The sequence below is a fragment of the Physeter macrocephalus genome, chromosome 12 (genome assembly GCF_002837175.3).
Source record: "Physeter macrocephalus isolate SW-GA chromosome 12, ASM283717v5, whole genome shotgun sequence".
Lineage (NCBI taxonomy): Eukaryota > Metazoa > Chordata > Mammalia > Artiodactyla > Physeteridae > Physeter > Physeter macrocephalus.
The window spans coordinates 83805170-83826466 of NC_041225.1; the positions used below are offsets into that span (position 1 = coordinate 83805170).

At 44.5% G+C, this 21297-nt stretch overlaps 1 protein-coding gene across 6 annotated transcripts in view; it reads left to right on the top strand.

The window, feature by feature from the left end:
* The window catches only part of ANTXR1 (ANTXR cell adhesion molecule 1), a 249725-nt gene that overhangs the window by 161084 nt on the left and 67344 nt on the right, over positions 1-21297 (top strand). For all 6 annotated transcript variants that reach the window (XM_028496612.1, XM_007126731.4, XM_007126732.4 and 3 more), the window contains exons 14-16: positions 7938-7979; positions 17235-17330; positions 17851-18018. In XM_028496612.1, the coding sequence (XP_028352413.1) occupies positions 7938-7979; positions 17235-17330; positions 17851-18018 (306 nt within the window). The remainder of the gene's footprint in view (positions 1-7937; positions 7980-17234; positions 17331-17850; positions 18019-21297) is intronic.

Below are 21297 nucleotides of genomic sequence, written 5' to 3' on the forward strand. Positions count from 1 at the left end.
ATGGTGTATGATCCTTTTAATGTGCTGTTGGATTCTGTTTGCTAGTATGTTGTTGAGGATTTTTGCATATATGTTCATCAGTGAGATTGGTCTGTAGTTTTCTTTTTATGTGGCATCTTTGTCTGGTTTTGGTATCAGGGTGATGGTGGCATCATAGAATGAGTTTGGGAGTGTTCCTCCCTCTGCTTTGAGAAGGATAGGTGTTAGCTCTTCTCTAAATGTTTGATAGAATTCGCCTCTGAAGCCATCTGGTCCTGGGGCTTTTGTTTGTCGGAAGATTTTCAATCACAGTTTCAGTATCAGTGCTTGTGACTCGTCTGTTTATCTTTTCTATTTCTTCATGGTTCAGTCTTGGAAGGTTGTGCTTTTCTAAGAATTTGTCCATTTCTTCCAGGTTGTCCATTTTATTGGCATAGAGTTGCTTCTAGTAATTTCTCATGATCCTTTGTATTTCTGCAGTTTCAGTTGTTACTGCTCCTTTTTCATTTCTTATTCTGTTGATTTCAGTCTTCTCCCTCTTTCTCTTGATGAGTCTGGCTAATGGTTTATCAATTTTGTTTATCTTCTAAAAGAAGCAGCTTTTAGTTTTATTGATCTTTGTTATTGTTTCCTTCATTTCTTTCTCTTTTATTTCTCACCTGATCTTTAAGATTCCTTTCCTTCTGCTAACTTTGGCTTTTGTTTGTTCTTCTTTCTCTAGTTCCTTTAGGTGTAAGGTTAGATTATTTATTTGAGGTTTTTCTTGTTTCTTGATGTAGGCTTGTATAGCTATAAGCTTCCCTCTTAGAAATGCTTTTGATGCCTCCCATAGGTTTTGGATCATCGTGTTTTCATTGTCATTTGTCTCTAGGTATTTTTTGATTTCCTCTTTGATTTCTTCAGTGATGTCTTGGTTATTTAGTAACGTATTGTTTAGCCTCCATAGCGTTGTGGTCAGAAAAGATGCTTGATATAATTTCAATTTTCTTAAATTTACTGAGGCTTGATTTGTGACCCAAGATGTGATCTATCCTGTAGAATGTTCCATGCGCACTTGAGAAGAAAGTGTAATCTGCTGTTTTTGGATGGAATGTCCTATAAATATCAATTAAATCTATCTGGTCTATTGTGTCATTTAAAGCTTCTGTTTCCTTATTTATTTAGTCATAATCTTTTTATAATAGTAACATCAAAGATCACTGATTGCAGATCACCATAGCAAATATAATAATAATGAAAATTTTTGAAATATTGAGAGAATTACCTAAGTGTGACACAGAGACCTGAAGTGAGCAAATGGTGTTGGAAAAATGGCACCAAAAGACTTGCTCAACACTGGGTTGCCACAAAGCTTCAATATGTAAAAAACAAAATATCTTCAATGCACAATAAAGCAAAGTCTGCCTATATATTACCTTCTCTTTTACTTCATGAAAAATCATACTTTGAGCTAATACGATTTCACAGTTTATTGATTTTATTTGCTCAGTTTCCTTACCACATATGAATAAATTCACATATTATATACCTGTATTGTAACAAAAGAAACTGTACATGTTGCTTTCAAATTTTCTGGAAGCCTTCTTGGAAATTTAATTTGGGACACAAAGCTGATTCTTGAACTACAAGGCAAGGGAATTTACTTGGAGGCTGGGGTTAGGGGATAGAATGGGATATAGATGGTGTCAATAAAGTACCATAATTAACCATGAGTCCAACCCATAACTCTAATGAGATCCTCATGGTGCATACATGTGTCACAATCCACTCATGGCATTTGGAACTGTTAGCATATTAAATACTAAAGAAACATTTATATGGAGAGTTGAGAAACCAGATTTGCATCTTGTATCACTAAAGTGCTTATTTGACAGGCAAAGAAGTTTAGAATAATCAGAAATGCTTTCTTTATCTTTTCCTTTATAATGCATACTCATTCATTCCAGAAATAGTGACTAAGCAACAAGCACTGACTATGTGTCAGGAGATAAAAACTGAACCAAGTATGCCCATGTCTTCTGGAAGCTTAGAGTCCAGTTCTTCTTGCAGAAGAAAGAGATGCAAATACAGTGCAGTCAGTTCATTGCCAATGGTGCGGTGAAAGATAAGAACCGTGTCCCTAACTCCCAGGAAATGATCTGGCTGTGTTTGCTTCAGGGCTGGATCCAAGAATGCAGGCCATGCCAGCTCTGCACACAGATGAGCACAAATGCTCATCAGAGGAAGTAAGAGAGTTTCCTCCAGAGATAGTACTCTGTCTTCCCCTAGGTGGGACACATAAGAAATGAAGACCCCATAGTCCCTGACAATAGAGCAGAAACAGTCTAACTTTGAGACTGAAACATTTTCAAACCTGGTGTTTCTAATCAGCCATAGGCAACGCTCAACAGAACAGTCATAGGAATGTCTGACTTGAAGCAAAACATACCCCCATATATCTAATTGAGGTGTAGCATTGTTAAAAACAGGCTAATTCATAGTTCTCAAAGTGTGGTCCATGGACCAGCAGTATAAGCATCATTTGGGAACTTGTTAGAAATGCAGGGGCTTCCCTGGTGGCGCAGTGGTTGCGCGTCTGCCTGCCGATGCAGGGGAACCGGGTTCGCGCCCCGGTCTGGGAGGATCCCACATGCCGCGGAGCGGCTGGGCCCATGAGCCATGGCCGCTGAGCCTGCGCGTCCGGAGCCTGTGCTCCACAACGGGAGAGGCCACGGCAGAGGGAGGCCCGCATACCACAAAAAAAAAAAAAAAAAAAAAAAAAAAAAAGAAATGCAAAGATCCCACTCCAGACCTACTCAGGGATGCAGCCCAGAAGTCTGTGTTTTAAGAAGTCTTGCAGGCTACTCTGGTACTCAATAATGTTTAGAGCTATTCAGCTAATTCAAACTAGAGGACAAATGCTTAATTTTGTTAATAGAGTAGTTATCTTAAGCCATTCTCATGGACTTTGTCTGGACAACAGAATTGGCTATGTGTCATGGAAGTGTCTCCTTTGCAATAAGAGAACCACACCTTCGGTATAAAGGAGGATGCAGGAGATGCTCTTCATCCAGCTCAAGCAGAAAGGTCACTGAGACACTGAAGACAACCTAAGAAGAAAAGGAACCCAAAAAAGAAGTCCTCTTCTCATGCCATAAGATGAGCATCTGTCTAACATGAGCTCGTACAGCTTAGCCTACAGCCAACCGCTGTCAGAGTGAAGAGGCAGGAAAGATAAGCAGGAGAAACGGAATGTTGTGATGGTGGAGCCATAGCAGGGGCCCATGGGGGAGTAGCCAAGCCTGGCATATCCCCCTGCTCCTCGTGCAGCACACTGACCAGACTCACTCTATTAAATGGAATGAGCCAGTGTGGCTACCCTGAGAGGAGGAAGAGGGGCCGGTGTCAAAAACCGGGTAGATTGCATTCTGCATTCCATTACACAGGACTATAGCAGTAGAGATGCAAAGGCAACAAAGTGCAAGGATCCAACATAAATTAGGAGCAAATCTTGAACACTTCTGGAGGGAAAAAAAACAAGCAAAATAAACTCACCAGGTGCTTTATTTCACCTTAACATTTTATAAAATAAATTTTAAGAGAGAACTTTACAGAGACCTAAACAGTTGAACTTGACTCATAAAACACAGTAAAGTTCCCAGTTGTCAAAAAGGACCTGGGCATATGGGATCTTTCTACTGTAATCATCCCATGCTAACTATATCTCCACATTTTCTATCATTTCATTTCCAACAGCCAAACTAAGAGGTGCACCTAAAAACTTGAATTTGTTTCGACTCAGTGAGAGGTTGCCAGTAAGATTTCAATCTAATAAGATTCCACCTGGTCTTTACAAGCTTTCTTTCCTTTACCCATACAACAGATTTTGTCAAATCTGGCCACCTCTACATCTACCTAAACAAACATGGACTAAATCAGAGTTAAAGTCACTGATAAGGGAGAAGAGGCACATCTCCCAATTCACAACAGAGTTTCAAGAAATTCTCAGGTAGCAAAGAAACACTAATAGAATTCAGAAGTTCTCTATCCCATCTCATTTTTCTTATGCGCTTTTACTTCACCAGTCCAACCATTAATGCAAAAGGGACTCTAGGGCAGCTATCCCAAGAAGGCATCTGGTCACTTTCTACTCATCCCAAATATCCAACCTGAAAATGATAGTAAGTAGAGATGTGATGTTGGCCTCTGGAGGAGAAATATGAAAAAATGTCCCCAGAGTTATATCCCTGGAACTGCCATTCAGTTCTGCCATGTTATGCTTACAAATATGTTTGTTGAGGGATTTTCCTCTTAAACATTTCATTAAGGGTCTCTTCAACCTTATCCATCTTCTGTTTGTCCCTCCTAATGAGCAAGGGGCTGACAAGTCCACCCACAATCAAGAGGAAGCTCCCAGAACCTTCTAAGAAGGGAAGTAGCTCAAATCAAGCCTAAGCTTTGTAGTGTTCAGTTGCTTCTAGCTTGCATTCTCGTTGGCAATAAAGACCATCTAATCATACTCGTTGGAAGCCAAGAATTATGCAATTAACCTTTAATTACATTTTAAAATGCTACAGAAAACACTGGGTTATGTGAGACCCCATAAAGGGGACCTTGCTTGTTCTGTGAGGTCCCGGGCGACTTGTCAGGGGAGGTGATCTAGCCAATGAATAGGTGTTAACTGGGGTACGTGCAGGTGTGCAGACAAAGCAGGGAGGATAGCAAGCAATTAGGCAGAAGTCGCTACAAGGGTGAAGCAGCAGGGTGTGTGGAAGGGACAGGAAGGTGACAGGAGGCTGAAGTACAGAAAGTGAAGGGGAGAGGGGTGAAGTGGAGAGGTGGGGGGCCACGTCTTCACGTCATGCAGGCCTTTTGGGGGCTGAGGCAATTTGCATTTTCTCCTGTGAGGCTGCAGTGGTGCTGTAGGCTCAAGACCAATGCAAGCTGTTGCCCAATTGCTCCTCCAGGCCACCTGGGCCCTGGTGGGGAGCGGTGAAGGGGGGAGTGGGGAGGGCTGACTGTCCCTGTGCTCAGAGCACTCCACTGGGTGGCCCAGGCACTGGTCTTGGCATGAGAGTTTGGCTCACTCACAGACAGCCCATCCAGCCTGCCCGGATCGCACTTTGAGACGCTCTCCTGCCGTTCCCTGGGCAAGCTGCACCTGCCCCCAGGAGAAGACTGGGAAGGAGGGGGCAGGGACTGGAAGCAAGAGGAAGACTCCTTCCTCATTCCCACTGAACAGAGCCAGACAGCCATCCAATAAGGCCAGATTGGAAGTGCCTAAATTTCATCTACCTGAACATGGTGGCATTTTTCCAGAAGCTCAGGTGCCCAGTTTACAAGTATGTCAGCCTGGCATCTAGATTATGAATTAGTCTGCCTTTGATTAATACTTAATAAAGCATGTGTTTTGCTTTGTCTTTGGGGTTCCCCTTGGGACATTGTTGGATGTAGAATTCGATAAATACCCAGTAAGACACGTTGGCCATCAACCCACAGACGGGTTGGTCTGGGTGGTGGGCTGCTTGGCTGATGTCAGCGCTTCCTGGCTGATGTCATGTGCTTACACGTATGTGGTGAAGCAGACTCCTGCTGAGCCCCCTGAAGACCCTGGCCACTGTCAGGCCCTCTGGCCACCGTCTGAGCGCCAGCCTCCTGTCTCACCCTTTTTATGAAGCTCTGGCTTCTAGGCTGCGCCATCTGGAAACCACCATACATAGTATATGCTAAATTTTCATTTGGTGTTTGCGGAGGGAGGGGAAGTTAAGTGAAACCTTTGTTAAAGATTTAATAAACGCAAAAGACAGTGACTACAAGAAAGGGAAAGGAGAATAATAATAGTATGCACCATCTATTGAGCAACCCCTCTGTTCCAGATGTTTTGCAAACGTTATTGCTCATCGTGGCTCAATGCCTGCAAGGTTAGTGTTATTGCTCCCATTTAATGGATGGAGGCAGTGGAGCTCAAGGAGGTTCAGGGACTTGTCGGATCGTCACGGTCAAAACAAGGCAGGTCTGGGGTTCACACTTGACAACTACACAGTGCTTCCATGCAGCAAGGGGGGAAGCTGGTTGCACTGTGAAGACAAAACCCCAGCTGCTCTGCACCAAGCCTCTGTACACCCAGGGTACTTAGCAAATACACTGCCCACAGCACTCTTGTCAACATCTGTCTGTGTTCCTAAGTATCCTGCTCTCCTCTCGCTCCCCTCCTTAATCCTGCATTCCAGATTGCTGTCCCCAGCTCCTCACCCCTCCCTCCAGTCTCCAGGCATTTCCTGTTCGAAAATCATCACTGCCTCTGGGATGATGGGAAATCAGCATTGGGCAGTAATGACCCTCCTCAGAGATTTTTTTTAAGGAATTTGGAGCCAGTGTTGAGTGGGTGAGCAAAATCATGGCTTCATGCTTTCCAAAGACCTTCAGCAGGTTTCCCACGATGGCCAGGAAGTGGAGGCAGATGAAATGAGAGTTTGAAATGATAGCCTCGGGGCTTCCCTGGCGGTCCAGGGGTTAAGACTCTGCACTTCCAGTGCAGGGGGTGCGAGTTTGATCCCTGGCCGGGGAACTGAGACCCCACATGACACACGGCGCAGCCCAAAAATAAAATAAATAAATAAATTGAAATGATAGCCTCTGCCTCTTAATTAATTGAGTACTATCCTTTTAGGTGACTGGAGGCTCAGTCCCCTGGCTGGTGTTAGTAGAGCCTCAAGTCAGTAGCCTGTCTCAACATACAGAGATGACATTACAGATAGTGATAGCATGGGTGACAGCAGTGGAGATCAGAGCCCAAATGAGGTCCCAGAATAATCCTCAAATCAAAGGTGATATGTACTTAGTAGGGGGGAGAAGTGAGGAAGAGCTGCCTAGTAGGCAGCCTGCCCTGCAGCCGGGAGAGCTCTCCAACTACATTAAGGAACTGGTCCCATGGACAGTGCCCGAGCATCCATCCATAAAGTGGTCCAGGCCAGCCCTGACGCTGAGACATCAAAAGATATTTAATGACTTTTGTATTTACCAGAATTCTCTAAGGAAAAAGACTGCAGGCAGGGGACCCAACATTCTGATAATAAGCTTGGGGTGTGAGAGGAGGGAGACACGGTGGAGTCAGAGTGGATAATGGCCAAATTGCCTTGTAAAAGACTCTAAGTCAAATTACTTCGAGGGTACAAGAGCTTTCCTTTTATGAATGGGGTGTGCAAGTTGGAGACAAAAGTGAGGACAGGCTACTTACCGCCACCCTTCTTTTCTCCTTCCCATCCTTCTCCATATGTCGCGCATCCTCTCATTGGTTAGAAGGGGCTCACAATTGCTTGCCTTCCCAGAGTGACCACATGTCTCTCTTTAACCCTGATGATGGCGTATTTGCAGAGTCCAGTCTTAGAATATTGTTATGTAAATCTTTGTGCCTCTTAAATTTCAGGGCCCTGAAAGGAATCCCCGGTTACCCCTTCTTTGCTGCCCTTTGTCGGGAATCCGTCATCCTGACCGTCACATCCTCCCTCCATGGATACCACCTGGGGCCAGAGAGAGATAATGGGATTGCCAACAGTTTGAGCGTGGTCCATACCTGGCTTATCTCTGTAGCACTATCTTAACTTCTATTCTGGACCATTCTTTGTTAAATGTGCAGCTGTTTGGGCGGGTGGGTGAATGATTTGATGCAGGAATGACTAGATGAATAAATGAGTGAATAAATTTGCAGGATAGCTCCCTGGGATAAAAGACGAAACTTTTACCCATGGAACGTTTTTTTCTCTATACAAAACTACAGCAGACACAATTGAGTGTGGAACTCTCTGCCTGGGTCATGCTCTAACTAACTGAGCTATTCTGCCCAGAAAGACACCTGCCTTGCTTGGGCCCATTACTATGGTAATTATGGCCACACCACCAGGCACCTCTTGAGAGCAGGGCTCTTGGAAAGCAGGTGGCTGGAGATTTCTACTGACTTGTTCTTTTTTTTCTCTTTTCAGATTATCAAGGAGGTCCCTCCACCCCCTGCTGAGGAAAGTGAGGTGAGTGACCAGGTGGACAGGATGGTGGAGTGGGGCAGAGAGCTGACTGGGCAGCCTGAGACTCAGGCCTCTGCAAAGCAGAGCTAAGTCAAGCCCAGCCTCCCACTGAGTACAAAGCAGCAAAGAGGGAGGTAGGTCTTTGGCTCTTTCCTAACCAAGGATGAACAGGAACTGAACTGAACTGGCAGCCAGAGGCAGAATGGTTTTTGGAAGGTTTTCTCCTTGCAAGAAAAATTTGAAATGCAAACATAAATAGTTTTATACGTACAATTATTTGGAGCCCCAAGGTACTGATTTTTCCTGTAAAACAGACACTTGATGGATCTCTTCTCCCTGCAGAGACTTATGTTTTATATGTGTAGATCAGAGTGAATTTGCCATATCGTCCAAACAATCAGTGGTTCTAGAAACAGATGGTGCTGTAGTTTGCCAGGCAATAAAGAAGATACAGTGGAGGGGGATATGCTAGTATTCCAGCCTTGCATAGGATATTAGACCCTCATCATTTAAAGGAAGAAAAATGTCTTAAATTCCATCATAAATTGTCCAGTAAGCAGGTCTGCTGCATGTGTGGCCTGGAGGCGTTAAAGGCTAATGGTGAGAAGGGGCATCCCTGGGCAGCAGTGCCTGCCCAGTGCTTTTCCTGACCCTCCAATTACTCCTGGGTTAGCTGGCCTCCCTCAATGCAACACTAACCAATTTAGAAGCCAGAGTACAGGTCTGCAAACTTAGTGGGATCAGAAGATATATGGGTGAGGTTTCGAGTTCATTGTCCTTAATCCGTAAGGTCTGTTGTTGCAAAGCAAGCACCCCCTCACCATTCGTCTTCCCAATGCCTTTGTCAAGTTTCCTACATACAGAAAAAAAATAATAATAATAAGGATTACATTTAAAATTCCATGTGGCTCTTATATCCTGAATTATAAGCTTGTAAGCTAAGGGATTTAATAGCTGCAATCAATTAAAGCGCATCTTGTTGGAATGCTAACTTTCTGCCCAGAAATCAGAGGAGGAAATTACATTTCTGTGCACAGAGGAGGGAGGAAAAGAAACTCTCCTGACATCCACAAAAGCCTTTTCTTAATCCTTCAAGAGAAAGCACCGTGGCTAGTTCCCCGGGTTCCAGTTTGGCTGTGGTTCTGCTGTGTGCAGCTGTGTCTTATACTCCCAGAGAAAAATAGGGCAAGAAGCTCTTGCTGAGGTTGCTCTGTTTGCCCTGAGGTGAAGAATGTTCCCTTCGCTCACTATGTTCAATTAGCGGAGTTATTGCCCTTTTCTGTTTCTGGTTCTGCATTTGCCTTTGGAAGGTGATGTGGCAGCCACCATGGCCAAAATACTCCAGGAGACTTAGGTCCAAGATTGTGGGGTGTGGTTGACCCCAGGCCCCAGCATCTAGCCTAGGATTCCACACATAAAACAAGCTCAATAAGTATTTGTAGAATGAAGTCTGATAGCCAACGATACAATTTTGGAGGAAAAAAAAAAACAAAGCCCAAGCCAGTAAACCACCAAGAAGGAATAGCTAAAAGCAAGAGAAAAGAGGTAGTTGAATTTTTCCGGTTTCATCCACTATTCTTATGGAAGTCATACTTTCACCTCAAGAAGGCAGAGCTGATTTCTGAAACAGAATGACAACCTGGGGACACTTGAGACCTGAAAGGTTCTTTTAGACCTATAGGAGTTTCCGGGCTGGCCGGGGCGGGCTGCAGGCTGTGCTGATTACATGGGCATGCGTGCTGGCCCTGATTGTTCCTTGGCCCTGTGAATTAAGCAGGCTTAATCTCCTTCCTAATGTGTTTTGGCAGAAAAAAATAAAGAAATCCCACAGAAACGATGACATGACTCAGCCCATAAAAGTATTTTATACAAGGCCCTAAAAATCATAGTCTGAATCTAGACAACCTTCTCCACTCCAGCTCCCTGTGTTCAAATCCCACCAGCCTTTCGAGCACAGCTCCTATGCTGTAATTCCTTCCACCAGAGCTAATTTCTACCTTCTCCACATTCCCAGGGTATTTATTTATTAAACTTTTCCTTCTGCATCAAAGTTCAAGACCATTAGCTATACTTGAAGGTCAGGATCTATATCTAATTAATCTTTGACTTATTCCCCAAAGAGTTAATACAGTATCTAACATTCAATAGTTAGCCAAATGAGGTTAAATAGTCTCTGCCATGTATATGAACAAGCATCAGTTATCCAAACTTTCGTCAGCTCTGTAAGCATCATATCCTAAGGGAGGTAAATCTACTAAAACATGAGTAAACTTAGACAATGGATGCAACTTTATAATGAGCTCTCAGTGATCCTCTTTATTAGGGAATATCAAAATGCATAATATAAAAAGGCATGACTTTTTGAGATTTCGTGCAACCGACAGTAATGTTTCTGTATATAAAGACAGGACAAAGAAAAATTACTTGAAATTTCAAGCTCTCCACAAAAACAAGGAAGCTCAATGTTCACAACCAAGAAGGGCATTTCCTGGGTTAAGGGTCTTCTCTAATTGGAAACAGAGTGAGGGTTCCTCACTAAGTCTCTAGTTATTCCAAACAACTGGCAGTTTATGGGAGAATCAATAATGCAGCACTTCATCTGCTGATTTAGTTCTAAATGTCCTCACCTTCCACGGATTTTCTGACCGTTTGAGAGGGAGAGGGATATGTACTGAAGGAAATGACACTGGGTGGGCATCCAATTCACAATAAGTACCTAGGTTTGAATGATGAATTTATTTCTAGGTTTATTATCATGCTCACTGACCTAACAATTTCTCTGTGACAAGAATTTTTTAGATGGGAAAACTGAGCTATAGAAAAATTAAACAACTTGTCTAGGAGCAGACAAATTGAACTCCTTAATAGCATCAGGCCTGTTACATCTCACAGCTGTGTCTACACAGACAGCCAGACTAACTGCCCACTCTGAAGAGGTGAAGGACCAAGCTTCTGTCAGGCATCCTTTTTCCAGTGGACATCTGACACACACGGATACATACACGCACACTTGCACACACACACACACACACACACACACACACACACACATGTCTGCTCCAATCAGAGGTCCTGGAACATACCCAGCATTCAGTCTTCCATGTTCAGTAGTTTAAAATGGAACATTGCATTAAAAAATAAGCACACAATTCTTTATTGAAGAACACAAGACAGTCACTGTGTTAATCACTGTGTGTGTGTGAACAGATATGATGGTACCAAAACATATAGTTAAGTCAGCTGGAATTTTTTGGTATTTACAAGCAGACGTATTGATGAATTTTTCTGACTCGCCAATTCACTCCTAGGAATTCATCTCCAAGGCTGACATTGAAGGTGACCTCTCTGGCTTATCCCCAAAGACTTCAGATGAGACAGTACAGCCAGACCTACTTGAGGTCTGCCCTCCCCTCCAGAGCCTCTTGGGCCTGGGAGTTTCTGTAGCCTTAATCCTTTGTTTCATATCGTCACCCTCACAAAACTTACCCCTCTGTAAATGTAAACGATCTTGTTGACAGCTGCATTCTCTCTGTTTTTCTCAAAATAGAACACTGTGCAGTGGGGCACAACTACAGTTGCTTGAGCGAATGACGGAAGGAATGGACAAATACAGGGCCCTTGTTTGGGGCTACATAGGGTTTATCCTAAGGGTTTTAGATGTGTTACAGTTCAGTGAACTTTTTAATGAATTCAAAGGCTGATTTAAAACTGTTTCCTTGGGCTCCATTCCATTTCAGTTATGTTCTCCTTTCCATAGATAGTTCCCACTGGTACCTATAGTGACTTGGAGATTGAGAGCCTATTTGGGTCAAACTAGCCATCTGTCTCTTCTGCCAAATGGATGTCAGAGAAGCAGGAATGTTAAGAACTTGTAGACTGATTCTCAGAGGGCCACCATACGCACAGCTCCAGGGGGCGCTATTCTCATCATGGCCTATAAGAAGGAGTGAGGCAACCCCAGGATCAGTGATCTCACCCCTTCTTCTTGCCGGTTTGCTTAATAACTAACTAATTGTTAAATATCTGTTGAGTGAGTGAAGGTCAGTACAAGGAACCATGGCAAATACAAGAAGGGAAGCATTGAATTCTCTGGGGAATCAGGTAGTTCTTCACAGAATAGGTTAAATTCAAGCAATATCTTAAAAGACAGGGAGAAGAAGTGGGAGAAGTTTGTCCCAAGCATATGGAGCTGTGAATGTTGAAGCATGGGGCTATACAAAAGCCGGGCACGATTAGAGAGATGGAACGTTTCAGTGTGTGACGGCAGCACAGGACTGATCCAGTTATGGGCTAACCAAATGTGTGCAATCAGACTTCATATTTTGCAGCTTTTTTCCTCCTAGAGCAGGTCTGCCTGAGGACAAGCAGGTCAGAATGGGCCTCACTGTCTGAATCATGTGCTGCCACTGTGTTCCCCAAACATCAGACAACTGGATATCTGGGGCCACCACCTCCTTTAAAATTTAAACACAACTTCCCCTGATGGGAAACCAGCATCCCTCCCTAATCTCTGAGGTTTCTCCAGGCACCACTGACTCCATTTCTGGCTTCTTCTGTGTTATCTCCTCTCAGAAGGAGATAGATACCATCTGACAAACCAGATCCCTCCATCCCCCAAAGGCACCACTGGCACAAAGCCATCTGCATAGGGAGTTTTACTGAAGGTTTAAAAGTATGAGTGGGTTACAACACAGTGCAGCCAATTAATAACTTCCGACAGACTGTTAAAAAGCCCCTTCATTCCACTCCTGGAAGGTTCTCCTGGCCGTCTCGGGTGGGGGGGTGGGGGGCGCGGGCAGGGCAGGGGCTGGCAGTTTTCTGGAGCTCAGTTCCACTCTTCTGCTGACCGCCCACAAACCCCTGATTCCTACGGCTTTGCTAACACAAAGCAATTCAGCTCATCCAGTCTGTCCTCCATTTATCATACTGGTGGTTTTTCCCCTCCCTGCGACATCCTTAAAGGGCAGTTTGAGGGGGACTTCCCCCAAAGCCCTTATACTTGATTAGATGTAGAAATTCACCTCAGGTGCTGCCAATTCTGTTAGTGGAATTGCTGGGGACTATGATTTTACTCCATCAATTTTGGGCCAAATGAAAAAAACACATCAAAGATTCCCTTCTCTTCTGAAGATTGCAAAACCCTCCCGTCTCTAGAATGTGTAAACAGAGCCATGGTAACTGCAGGGAAATTCTGACTCTCCCTTTGGTCAAACCCTAGGCCTCTGTGTTGTCTTTTGCTGTTGTTGTTTGAGTTTGGCAGGCCAGCTCGGGTCAGGGGATTAAAGGCAGGCTTGGTGTATCAGGAATGCATCGAGCGGTCTGCAGTCTCGGCATTTTCCGTGCGGGATGTGGGCCCTGCACATGCGCAGAAGGCCGGCCCAGCCTGGGTACGCAGGCACCGCGGAGAAATAGAGCCCCCCGGGCGGGAAGAGATGAGCCGGAGGGCCCTCTGTGTGCAGATATAGGGGGAATCCCGGACAAGGCATCAGCGAGCCAGATCGGAACTTCTCTTCATTTTTCTGGATCTGACTATCCTCTTCTGTGCAATGAAAAGGCTCAATTAGATGGTCTGTAATGTTTGTGCTCCTGTCATTTAAGAAATTAGGAGACTCATAAGACCTTTTCAGCCCCCTAATGAATAAGAGCAGCTTTATTCTTGTTTCTTACATTCTTGGTGCTATGTTCAATTTAGGGTGACTTAATTTCAGTTAAGTCCTTCGCACAAGGCACTAGACCAGGCATGCCCAGGCTTTTTGAAGCCATGTTTCATGTAGGACACACAGACACACTCTGGTGGTAAAGTTTAACCATATAAAGTTCCTGTTTGACATCATCATCAGAAGCTTTCTGAAATTATATCATAAGGTAAAGTACTGTGAACTATAGTATTTTCTTGCTTGGGTCTTTTTTTTTTTTTTTTTTTTTTTTGCTTTTGCTTGTTTTTATTTATTATTTTGCCATGTTTTATAGTCAGAAGTCTTCCAAATTAGCAGCTACAAGGGTTGAGAAGTAGAAAACTAGCATTTATTTGAAAGCATCAAATGGTTGGAAAAGCAAAACAAAAAAGGGCAAAACCTTGAATTTTGTCAACACCGAGAAACAAACGAGAGTGTGGCTGCCTGGGCTCAAATCCAGCTCCACCACGTTCAAGCTGGGTGACTCGGTCACTTAATCTCTCTATTCCTTCCCTGTAAAATGGGTGTAATAGCACCAACTACCTCAGTGGCTATTTGTGAGCTAACTGGTTTATTTTATTTTATTTTATTTTTCATCTCTGGAAACCAAATTTTATTAGAAATACGAAAACAGGATAAAACCTTTGAGCCAATTTCTTGTCTGTTGGGCCTTTTCTTCCCAGGTCCCTTAATTATCAGATCTCTATTGTAAGGGATCCAAATACATCTTAAGAGCTTTGTCTTACCCATTAAATTTATCTGACAACATGTAGGTTTGAAAGATTAAAGATGAGCTAATATTGATACATGTCAAGCGCCCAGAAGAGCGACCGGCACATACACGGTAAAGGGTACATAAATCCAGCTGTGGTTATCGTGAATTCAATACTTGCAAATTGGGCTTCCCTGGTGGCGCAGTGGTTGGGAGTCCGCCTGCCGATGCAGGGGACACGGGTCCGTGCCCCGGTCCGGGAGGGTCCCACGTGCCGCGGAGCAGCCATGGCCGCTGAGCCTGCGCGTCCGGAGCCTGTGCTCCGCAACGGGAGAGGCCACAGCGGTGAGAGGCCCGCGTACCGCAAAAAAATAAAAAATAAATTTTAAAAAATACTTGCAAATATTGAGCACCTACTGTACACCAGGCTCTGTGCAAGATTTAAAATATAAGCGTCAACAGAATCCACTGTGCCTTCAGGGCACACAGTCCCACGTCCAAGAGGGACATATACGTTGAAGAGAGAGAGAAACACAGAGAGAGACTGACCCATTCTGCTCACCTGCCAGAATGTTGCAAGTCCTCTGATCAGCAGTGATCACTGTCTTTTAGATGTATTCATGTTTTTTTTAGTTTTGTTGGTTTTTTTTGGTTTTTGGGGGGTTTTTTTTTTGCGGTACGCGGGCCTCTCACTGCTGGGGCCTCTCCCGTTGCGGAGCACAGGCTCCGGACGCGCAGGCTCAGCGGCCATGGCTCACGGGCCCAGCCGCTCTGCGGCATGTGGGATCTTCCCGGACCGGGGCACGAATCCGTGTCCCCTGCATCGGCAGGCGGACTCTCAACCACTGCGCCACCAGGGAAGCCCTTCATGTTTTTTTTGAATTTTTAAAAAGAAGCCTGCCTATTGCAAGCACAGCAGGTCACCCTGGGAGTCTTAATGTGTTACGTGTTACTGTTTTGCTTTGTCACCTCTGGCTCTGATCTCTCTTCTGCCGACCCGTGCTTTATACCCTGCCCCATGCATGGAATGCCCCTTTCCATACAGTGACGGCCCCACATGGGACTCTACTGCCTCCGCAAATGCCTCCAACACAAGTCTGTAGGAGGCCTGCTTGTTCTGAGCTCATCCTGCTGCTTTGCTGACCCCTTTTTTAGCTTCCTTTCCCTACCCAGGAGGGAAATTACGCCACCACCTTATAGCCCATCCAGGACCGTAGATGGTGAGTTTTTCCCCCCGCAACAGGAATAATCACAGTGCCAAGATGAGGAACAGTTTTGCTGATTATCCTTCCCTTTTCCATCCATGAACTTACAAGCTCCTTCATCTTGAAAAATATAATCAGTGCAAACTTCTTGTCTCTGAGCTAAGTTGCAGACACTGAGTTCACTGCTTTATTTGAATCATCCGATTTAGTTTATTTGTAAATTCAGCAAATAATTCTTGGGCATCTACCACGTACTAGATGCTGTTCTAAAAGCTGAGAAGAGAATAGTAAATACGACAAATAACCAGAAGTTTCCTTTGGAACTTACATCCCAGTGTGCAGAGACAGACAATAAATAAATAGCAAGCCGTGATAAGAGCTAAAAATAAAAATAAAACAGATTGATGGGATGAAGAGACTGGGGCTACTTGAGAAGGATGTCCAGGGAAGGCCTCTCTGTGGAGTGATAAGAAGGATCCAACCATGAAAAGACCAGGGGAAAAGCCATTCCTGGACAAGGGAATGCGCACAGTCCCCGAGACAGGAATGCACGCAGAATATTTGAGGGCCAGAGAGAAGGGGGGCGTGGTAAGGAAGAAGGCTGGAGAGGTGAGCGAAGGCCAGAGCTCGCAGGGCAGAGTCGGGGTTTGGAATTTATTCTGCTGCTTTGTGGAGCATGGATCATAGGTAAGAGGGCAGCAGGAAGGTCAGCTAGGAGTCCACCTCAGTATCTAGGAGAAAGCTTATGGGGCCTTGAGACCAAGGTGGTGGAGGTGGTGATGGAGGTACAGTTGGAGAAGTCACAAATTTGGAATCTTTTAGAAGTAGGGTCAACAGAGCTCGCTGGCAAATTGAGATGGGGTGGGAGAGGGGCGGTGGGGGAGAGAGAATTCAAGAGTGACTCCTAGGCAGGGGGGAAGAGGAGCAGGTCCGAGGTGGGGAAATCAGAACTTCTTTTTGACTCCGTATTGCTTTGTTTTGTCTTAACCTCTTTAGTGGAGTATAATTGCTTTACAATGGTGTGTTAGTTTCTGCTGTATAACAAAGTGAATCAACTATACGTATACATACATCCCCATATCTCCTCCCTCTTGCGTCTCCCTCCCACCCTCCCTATCCCACCCCTCTAGGTGGTCACAAAGCACCGAGCTGATCTCCCTGTGCCATGCGGCTGCTTCCCACTAGCTATCCACCCTACGTTTGGTAGTGTATATATGTCCATGCCACTCTCTCACTTTGTCCCAGCTTCCCCTCCCCCCTCCCCGTCTCCTCAAGTCCATTGTCTAGTCTGTGATGCGGTATTGTTGAGATGTTGATTAGTCCCCCAGGAGGAGATGTCCGGAGTTCAGAGGAGTCAGGGATGAAGATGTAAACTGACAAGTCATTAACACGCAGATGGGATTAGATGAGACACCCTATAAAGGAGTAGAGATGCAGAAGAGAGCAGGTCCCAAAATACACCACAGTCTAACGGTGCTGCTCTTTATTCCCACTTTACAGGTACGAAAAATAAGCTTAGGTAGGTTAAGTGATTTCCCAAGGCCCCAGGAAGCGGTACCACTGGGATTTAACCCAGGCAGTCTACCCCTATCTGCTTTGCGATAGTGGACACATCCATACAGCAGTGGTGCTTTGCTTCCTTCATGTGTCACACATCTCTCTGCAGGAAGAAGATGATGATGGTCTGCCTAAGAAAAAGTGGCCTACGGTAGATGCCTCTTATTATGGTGGGCGAGGCGTTGGAGGCATTAAAAGGATGGAGGTAAGAGGACAGGTTCATGTACTCATATCTATGTGCTGACAACTCAGGGACGGAAAACCAAAGCAAATTGCTGAAAACTCACACTTGAGGTCCAATGAGGATGTGAACTTTGAGGCATCAGATGGAGAGATGGCGGGTACAGCCTTTTACCTGTGCACTCCTGTATCTTGCCCACTGTGTCAGAGCAGTTCACGCATGGGCTCCACCCCACCCGCAGTGGCTTCTTCTCTCACTGGAATAAAATCCAAAGTTCTTGCCTGGGCCCACAATGCCTTTGCACGTACTGTCCCCACAGCCTGGACAGTTCCTCCCCCAAATATCCCTGCCCCTCGCTGCCTTTCTCTGCTCCTTTAGCCCTCCCCCTTTCCCTTTTTCCACACCACCGCTCTTCCCTGACCCTCAAAACCCAAAGGAAATGGGGACTGGGTAGCACATCATACAGTTATTTGTGATTCTTGTTCTCCAGAGCCATCATATTTTATTTTGTCATTTTGGTTTCTTTGTGTGTTATTTATTTTAGGTTCGTTGGGGAGAAAAGGGCTCTACAGAAGAAGGTGCTAAGTTGGAGAAGGCAAAGAATGCAAGAGTCAAGATGCCAGAGCAGGAGTACGAATTCCCGGAACCCCGAAATCTCAACAACAACATGCGCAGGCCCTCGTCCCCCCGGAAGTGGTATTCTCCGATCAAGGTGTGCCTCTTTCTACTCAAAAACCCATCCTCACTCCTTCTAAAACACTTACATAGTAAGAATCAGAATCTTTGGGGATGATAAAATATCAAACCAAAATCCAGCTTATCACAAAGAAACAAATTTCTAAAATCGTGGACTTGAAAGTATAAGTGTGTACTTTCTCAATTTCCACAATATCAAGGTGAGAGCTGAGCTTTTTTAATGGAAGTATAGTTGATTTACAATGTTTTATTAGTTTCAGGTGTACAGCACAGTGATTCAGTTTCATGTATATATATTCTTTTTCAGATTCTTTTCCATTATAGGTTGTTACAAAATATGGAGTATAGTTCCCTGTGCTATACAGTAGGTCCTTGTTGGTTATCTATTTTATATATAGTAGTTTGTATCTGTTCATCTAAAACTCCTAATTCATCCCTCCCTGCCTCCTTTCCCTTTTGGTAACCATAAGTTTGTTTTCTATGTCTGTGAGTCTGTTTCTGTTTTATAAATAAGCTCATTTGTATAATTTTTTTAGATTCAACGTATAAGTGATAGCATATGGTATTTGTCTTTCTCTGTCTGGCTTACTTCACTTAGTATGACAATCTCTAGGTCCATCCATGTTGCTGCAAATGGTATTATTTCATTCTTTTTTACAGCTGAGTAATATTCCTGTATATATATATATATACCACATCTTCTTTATCCATTTATCTGTTGATAGGCATTTAGGTTGCTTCCATGTCTTGGCTATTGTAAATAGTGCTGCTATGAACATTGGGGTGCATGTTATGTTTTTGTCTCTTCTGGATATACGCCCAGGAATGGGAGCTGGGCTTTTAAAAATCACCATGACAAAGTGGTGGAATGAGAGTGGACTAGGAGAAAGTGATTTGGGCAGTAACCCCAGAGGATCATTAGAAATTACAGTAACATCTGGTAACTTCACTGGTAGGAAATTCCATAGTCTAACAACAATAGCAGGATTCTCCTTAATGCCTAATCTCTGTTCCTCTTGCCATAACATAAGCCCATCTCCCTTTATTCAAGCCACGCGCTGGTGTATCAGGACACGCTAGTGGACTCTGTTGGCCATAGATCTGATACTCACTCTTCCTGGCTGTGAGCAAAATGCCTTATTTCGCCAGCGTCTCTCTTACCCCCACAGCTCCAGAGCTTAACTAAAACCCTCTTTGACTTATTGGGAAATTTAAGTCATAGGAGGCAGTTAATGCTTCCTAAAGTCCTCTTTTCTCTTCCTCTTGGGTGCAGGTATCTTTGAATTCATGTGATTCATCCAACACCCTTGCTCTTTGGTCTTGCCCATAAGCATCTACACTAAACTAGTTGTCAGAGAGCACTGGGAAATCGTAGCTAAAAAGACTGACATAATCTGTCCCCATTCCCTTGTTTCCTGCCATGGAAAACTGAGATGGTGGAGTCCTTGCTGTGCCCAGGTCTGGAACCCAAGGCTCCATCTCAGGTCTACGGCCTCTAGTTCTGTGCTGCAGATAGAACTATACCAAGTCCAAGGACTCAGCGAAAGATTCAATATAAGAACCAGCTCTCATCACCACCCCTCCCCACACACACACAAACACACACACACACAAACACACACACACACACACACACACACACACACACAACACTAAACTAGTTGTCAGAGAGCACTGGGAAATCGTAGCTAAAAAGACTGACATAATCTGTCCCCATTCCCTTGTTTCCTGCCATGGAAAACTGAGATGGTGGAGTCCTTGCTGTGCCCAGGTCTGGAACCCAAGGCTCCATCTCAGGTCTACGGCCTCTAGTTCTGTGCTGCAGATAGAACTATACCAAGTCCAAGGACTCAGCGAAAGATTCAATATAAGAACCAGCTCTCATCACCACCCCTCCCCACACACACACAAACACACACACACACAAACACACACACACACACACACACACACACACACACAGCTTTACCCTTCTTCCAGTGACAACAAAAATAACACTCATCATTCGCTGAGATATTTGCTAATTTTAGAGCAGACTTTCTGCCATGAAATCAAAAGAAATAACCATTTTAAACAGTGGAGGGAAACTTTCTTAGTAGTTGTCTCTGCTCCGCAGAGCTACCTCACGCTCAGACTAATCGCGCTACATTTCCATTTTGGTTTGACGTGTTTAACGTGGTGAGATTCTTTAGATAAGCCACCCCTCCCCCCAAGGCAATGGGTTGAACTCTGGAAAAATGTAGGCAAAATGTGGCTTGCTTGACTAACAGCTGTTTGCTTCTAATTATTTTCTAATGTGGAACATGCAGTGGCGTGCATACATGTGCAGACAGGAAGGAGCCAAGTAGAATCTCAGAGACGAAGACGAAAGGGGATTTTCTATTATGTTGTTTTCAGGAATCTGTACCTCGTGACTAATACAACATATTTGGTAAGAGCCAGGTTTTCATCTCTGTAATCTTGGACGTTGAGAGAACATTCATTCTATTTGAAGAATTCAATTTCTGCTTGAGAGCATGTTATTCATCTGTTAACTAGTGGTTTAAGGACTGAGTTTTGCGAAATAAATGAGGATATGGACAACTAGATTTAGAAATCTCAAAACACTCGCAACACGCACTTGGAATTAGATCCAGTTCAATTGAGCATTTGTTGGGCACCTACTCTGTGCCAGGTACTGCTGGCTATTGAGTATATAGAGGGTCTCAAACTTGGCTGAGAATCAGAACCACCTGGGAGAGCTTTAAAAATACAAATTCCCAGGTCTGATGTCTCAAACCTAATGATTCAGTCTCATTATAGGCTTTCAAAAGCTCTCTGGCCTTCACAACCTGCCCACTTTTTCTCATCAGGTGAAACTCCTTTTTTCCCCAACGCCTCCCTTTTCAAATTTCTCATCCAAACTCCCTAAGTGAGACCCCTCTGTTGCCCTTGCCCCAGATATCGCTCCCTCCACAGCCCCTGCTCTTCAGCCTTGGTCATCGTGTGTGTGTGTGTGTGTGTGTGTGTGTGCGTGTGTGTTTGTGCGTGTGTGTTTGTGCGTGTGTGTGTTTGTGCGTGTGTCTGTGTATGTGTGTGTGTGTGTCTGTGTATGTGTGTGTGTGTGTGTGTATGCTGGTTCTCAAAGTGTGGTGCCTGGACCAGCATCAGCATCCCCCAGGAACTCGTTAGAAATTAACATTCTCAGGCCCCAACCCAGATCTACCGAATAGGCAACTTTGGGGGTTGGGCCCAGTGACCCGGGTTTTTTTTTTGTTTTTTTTTTTTTGTGGTATGCGGGCCTCCCTCTGCTGCG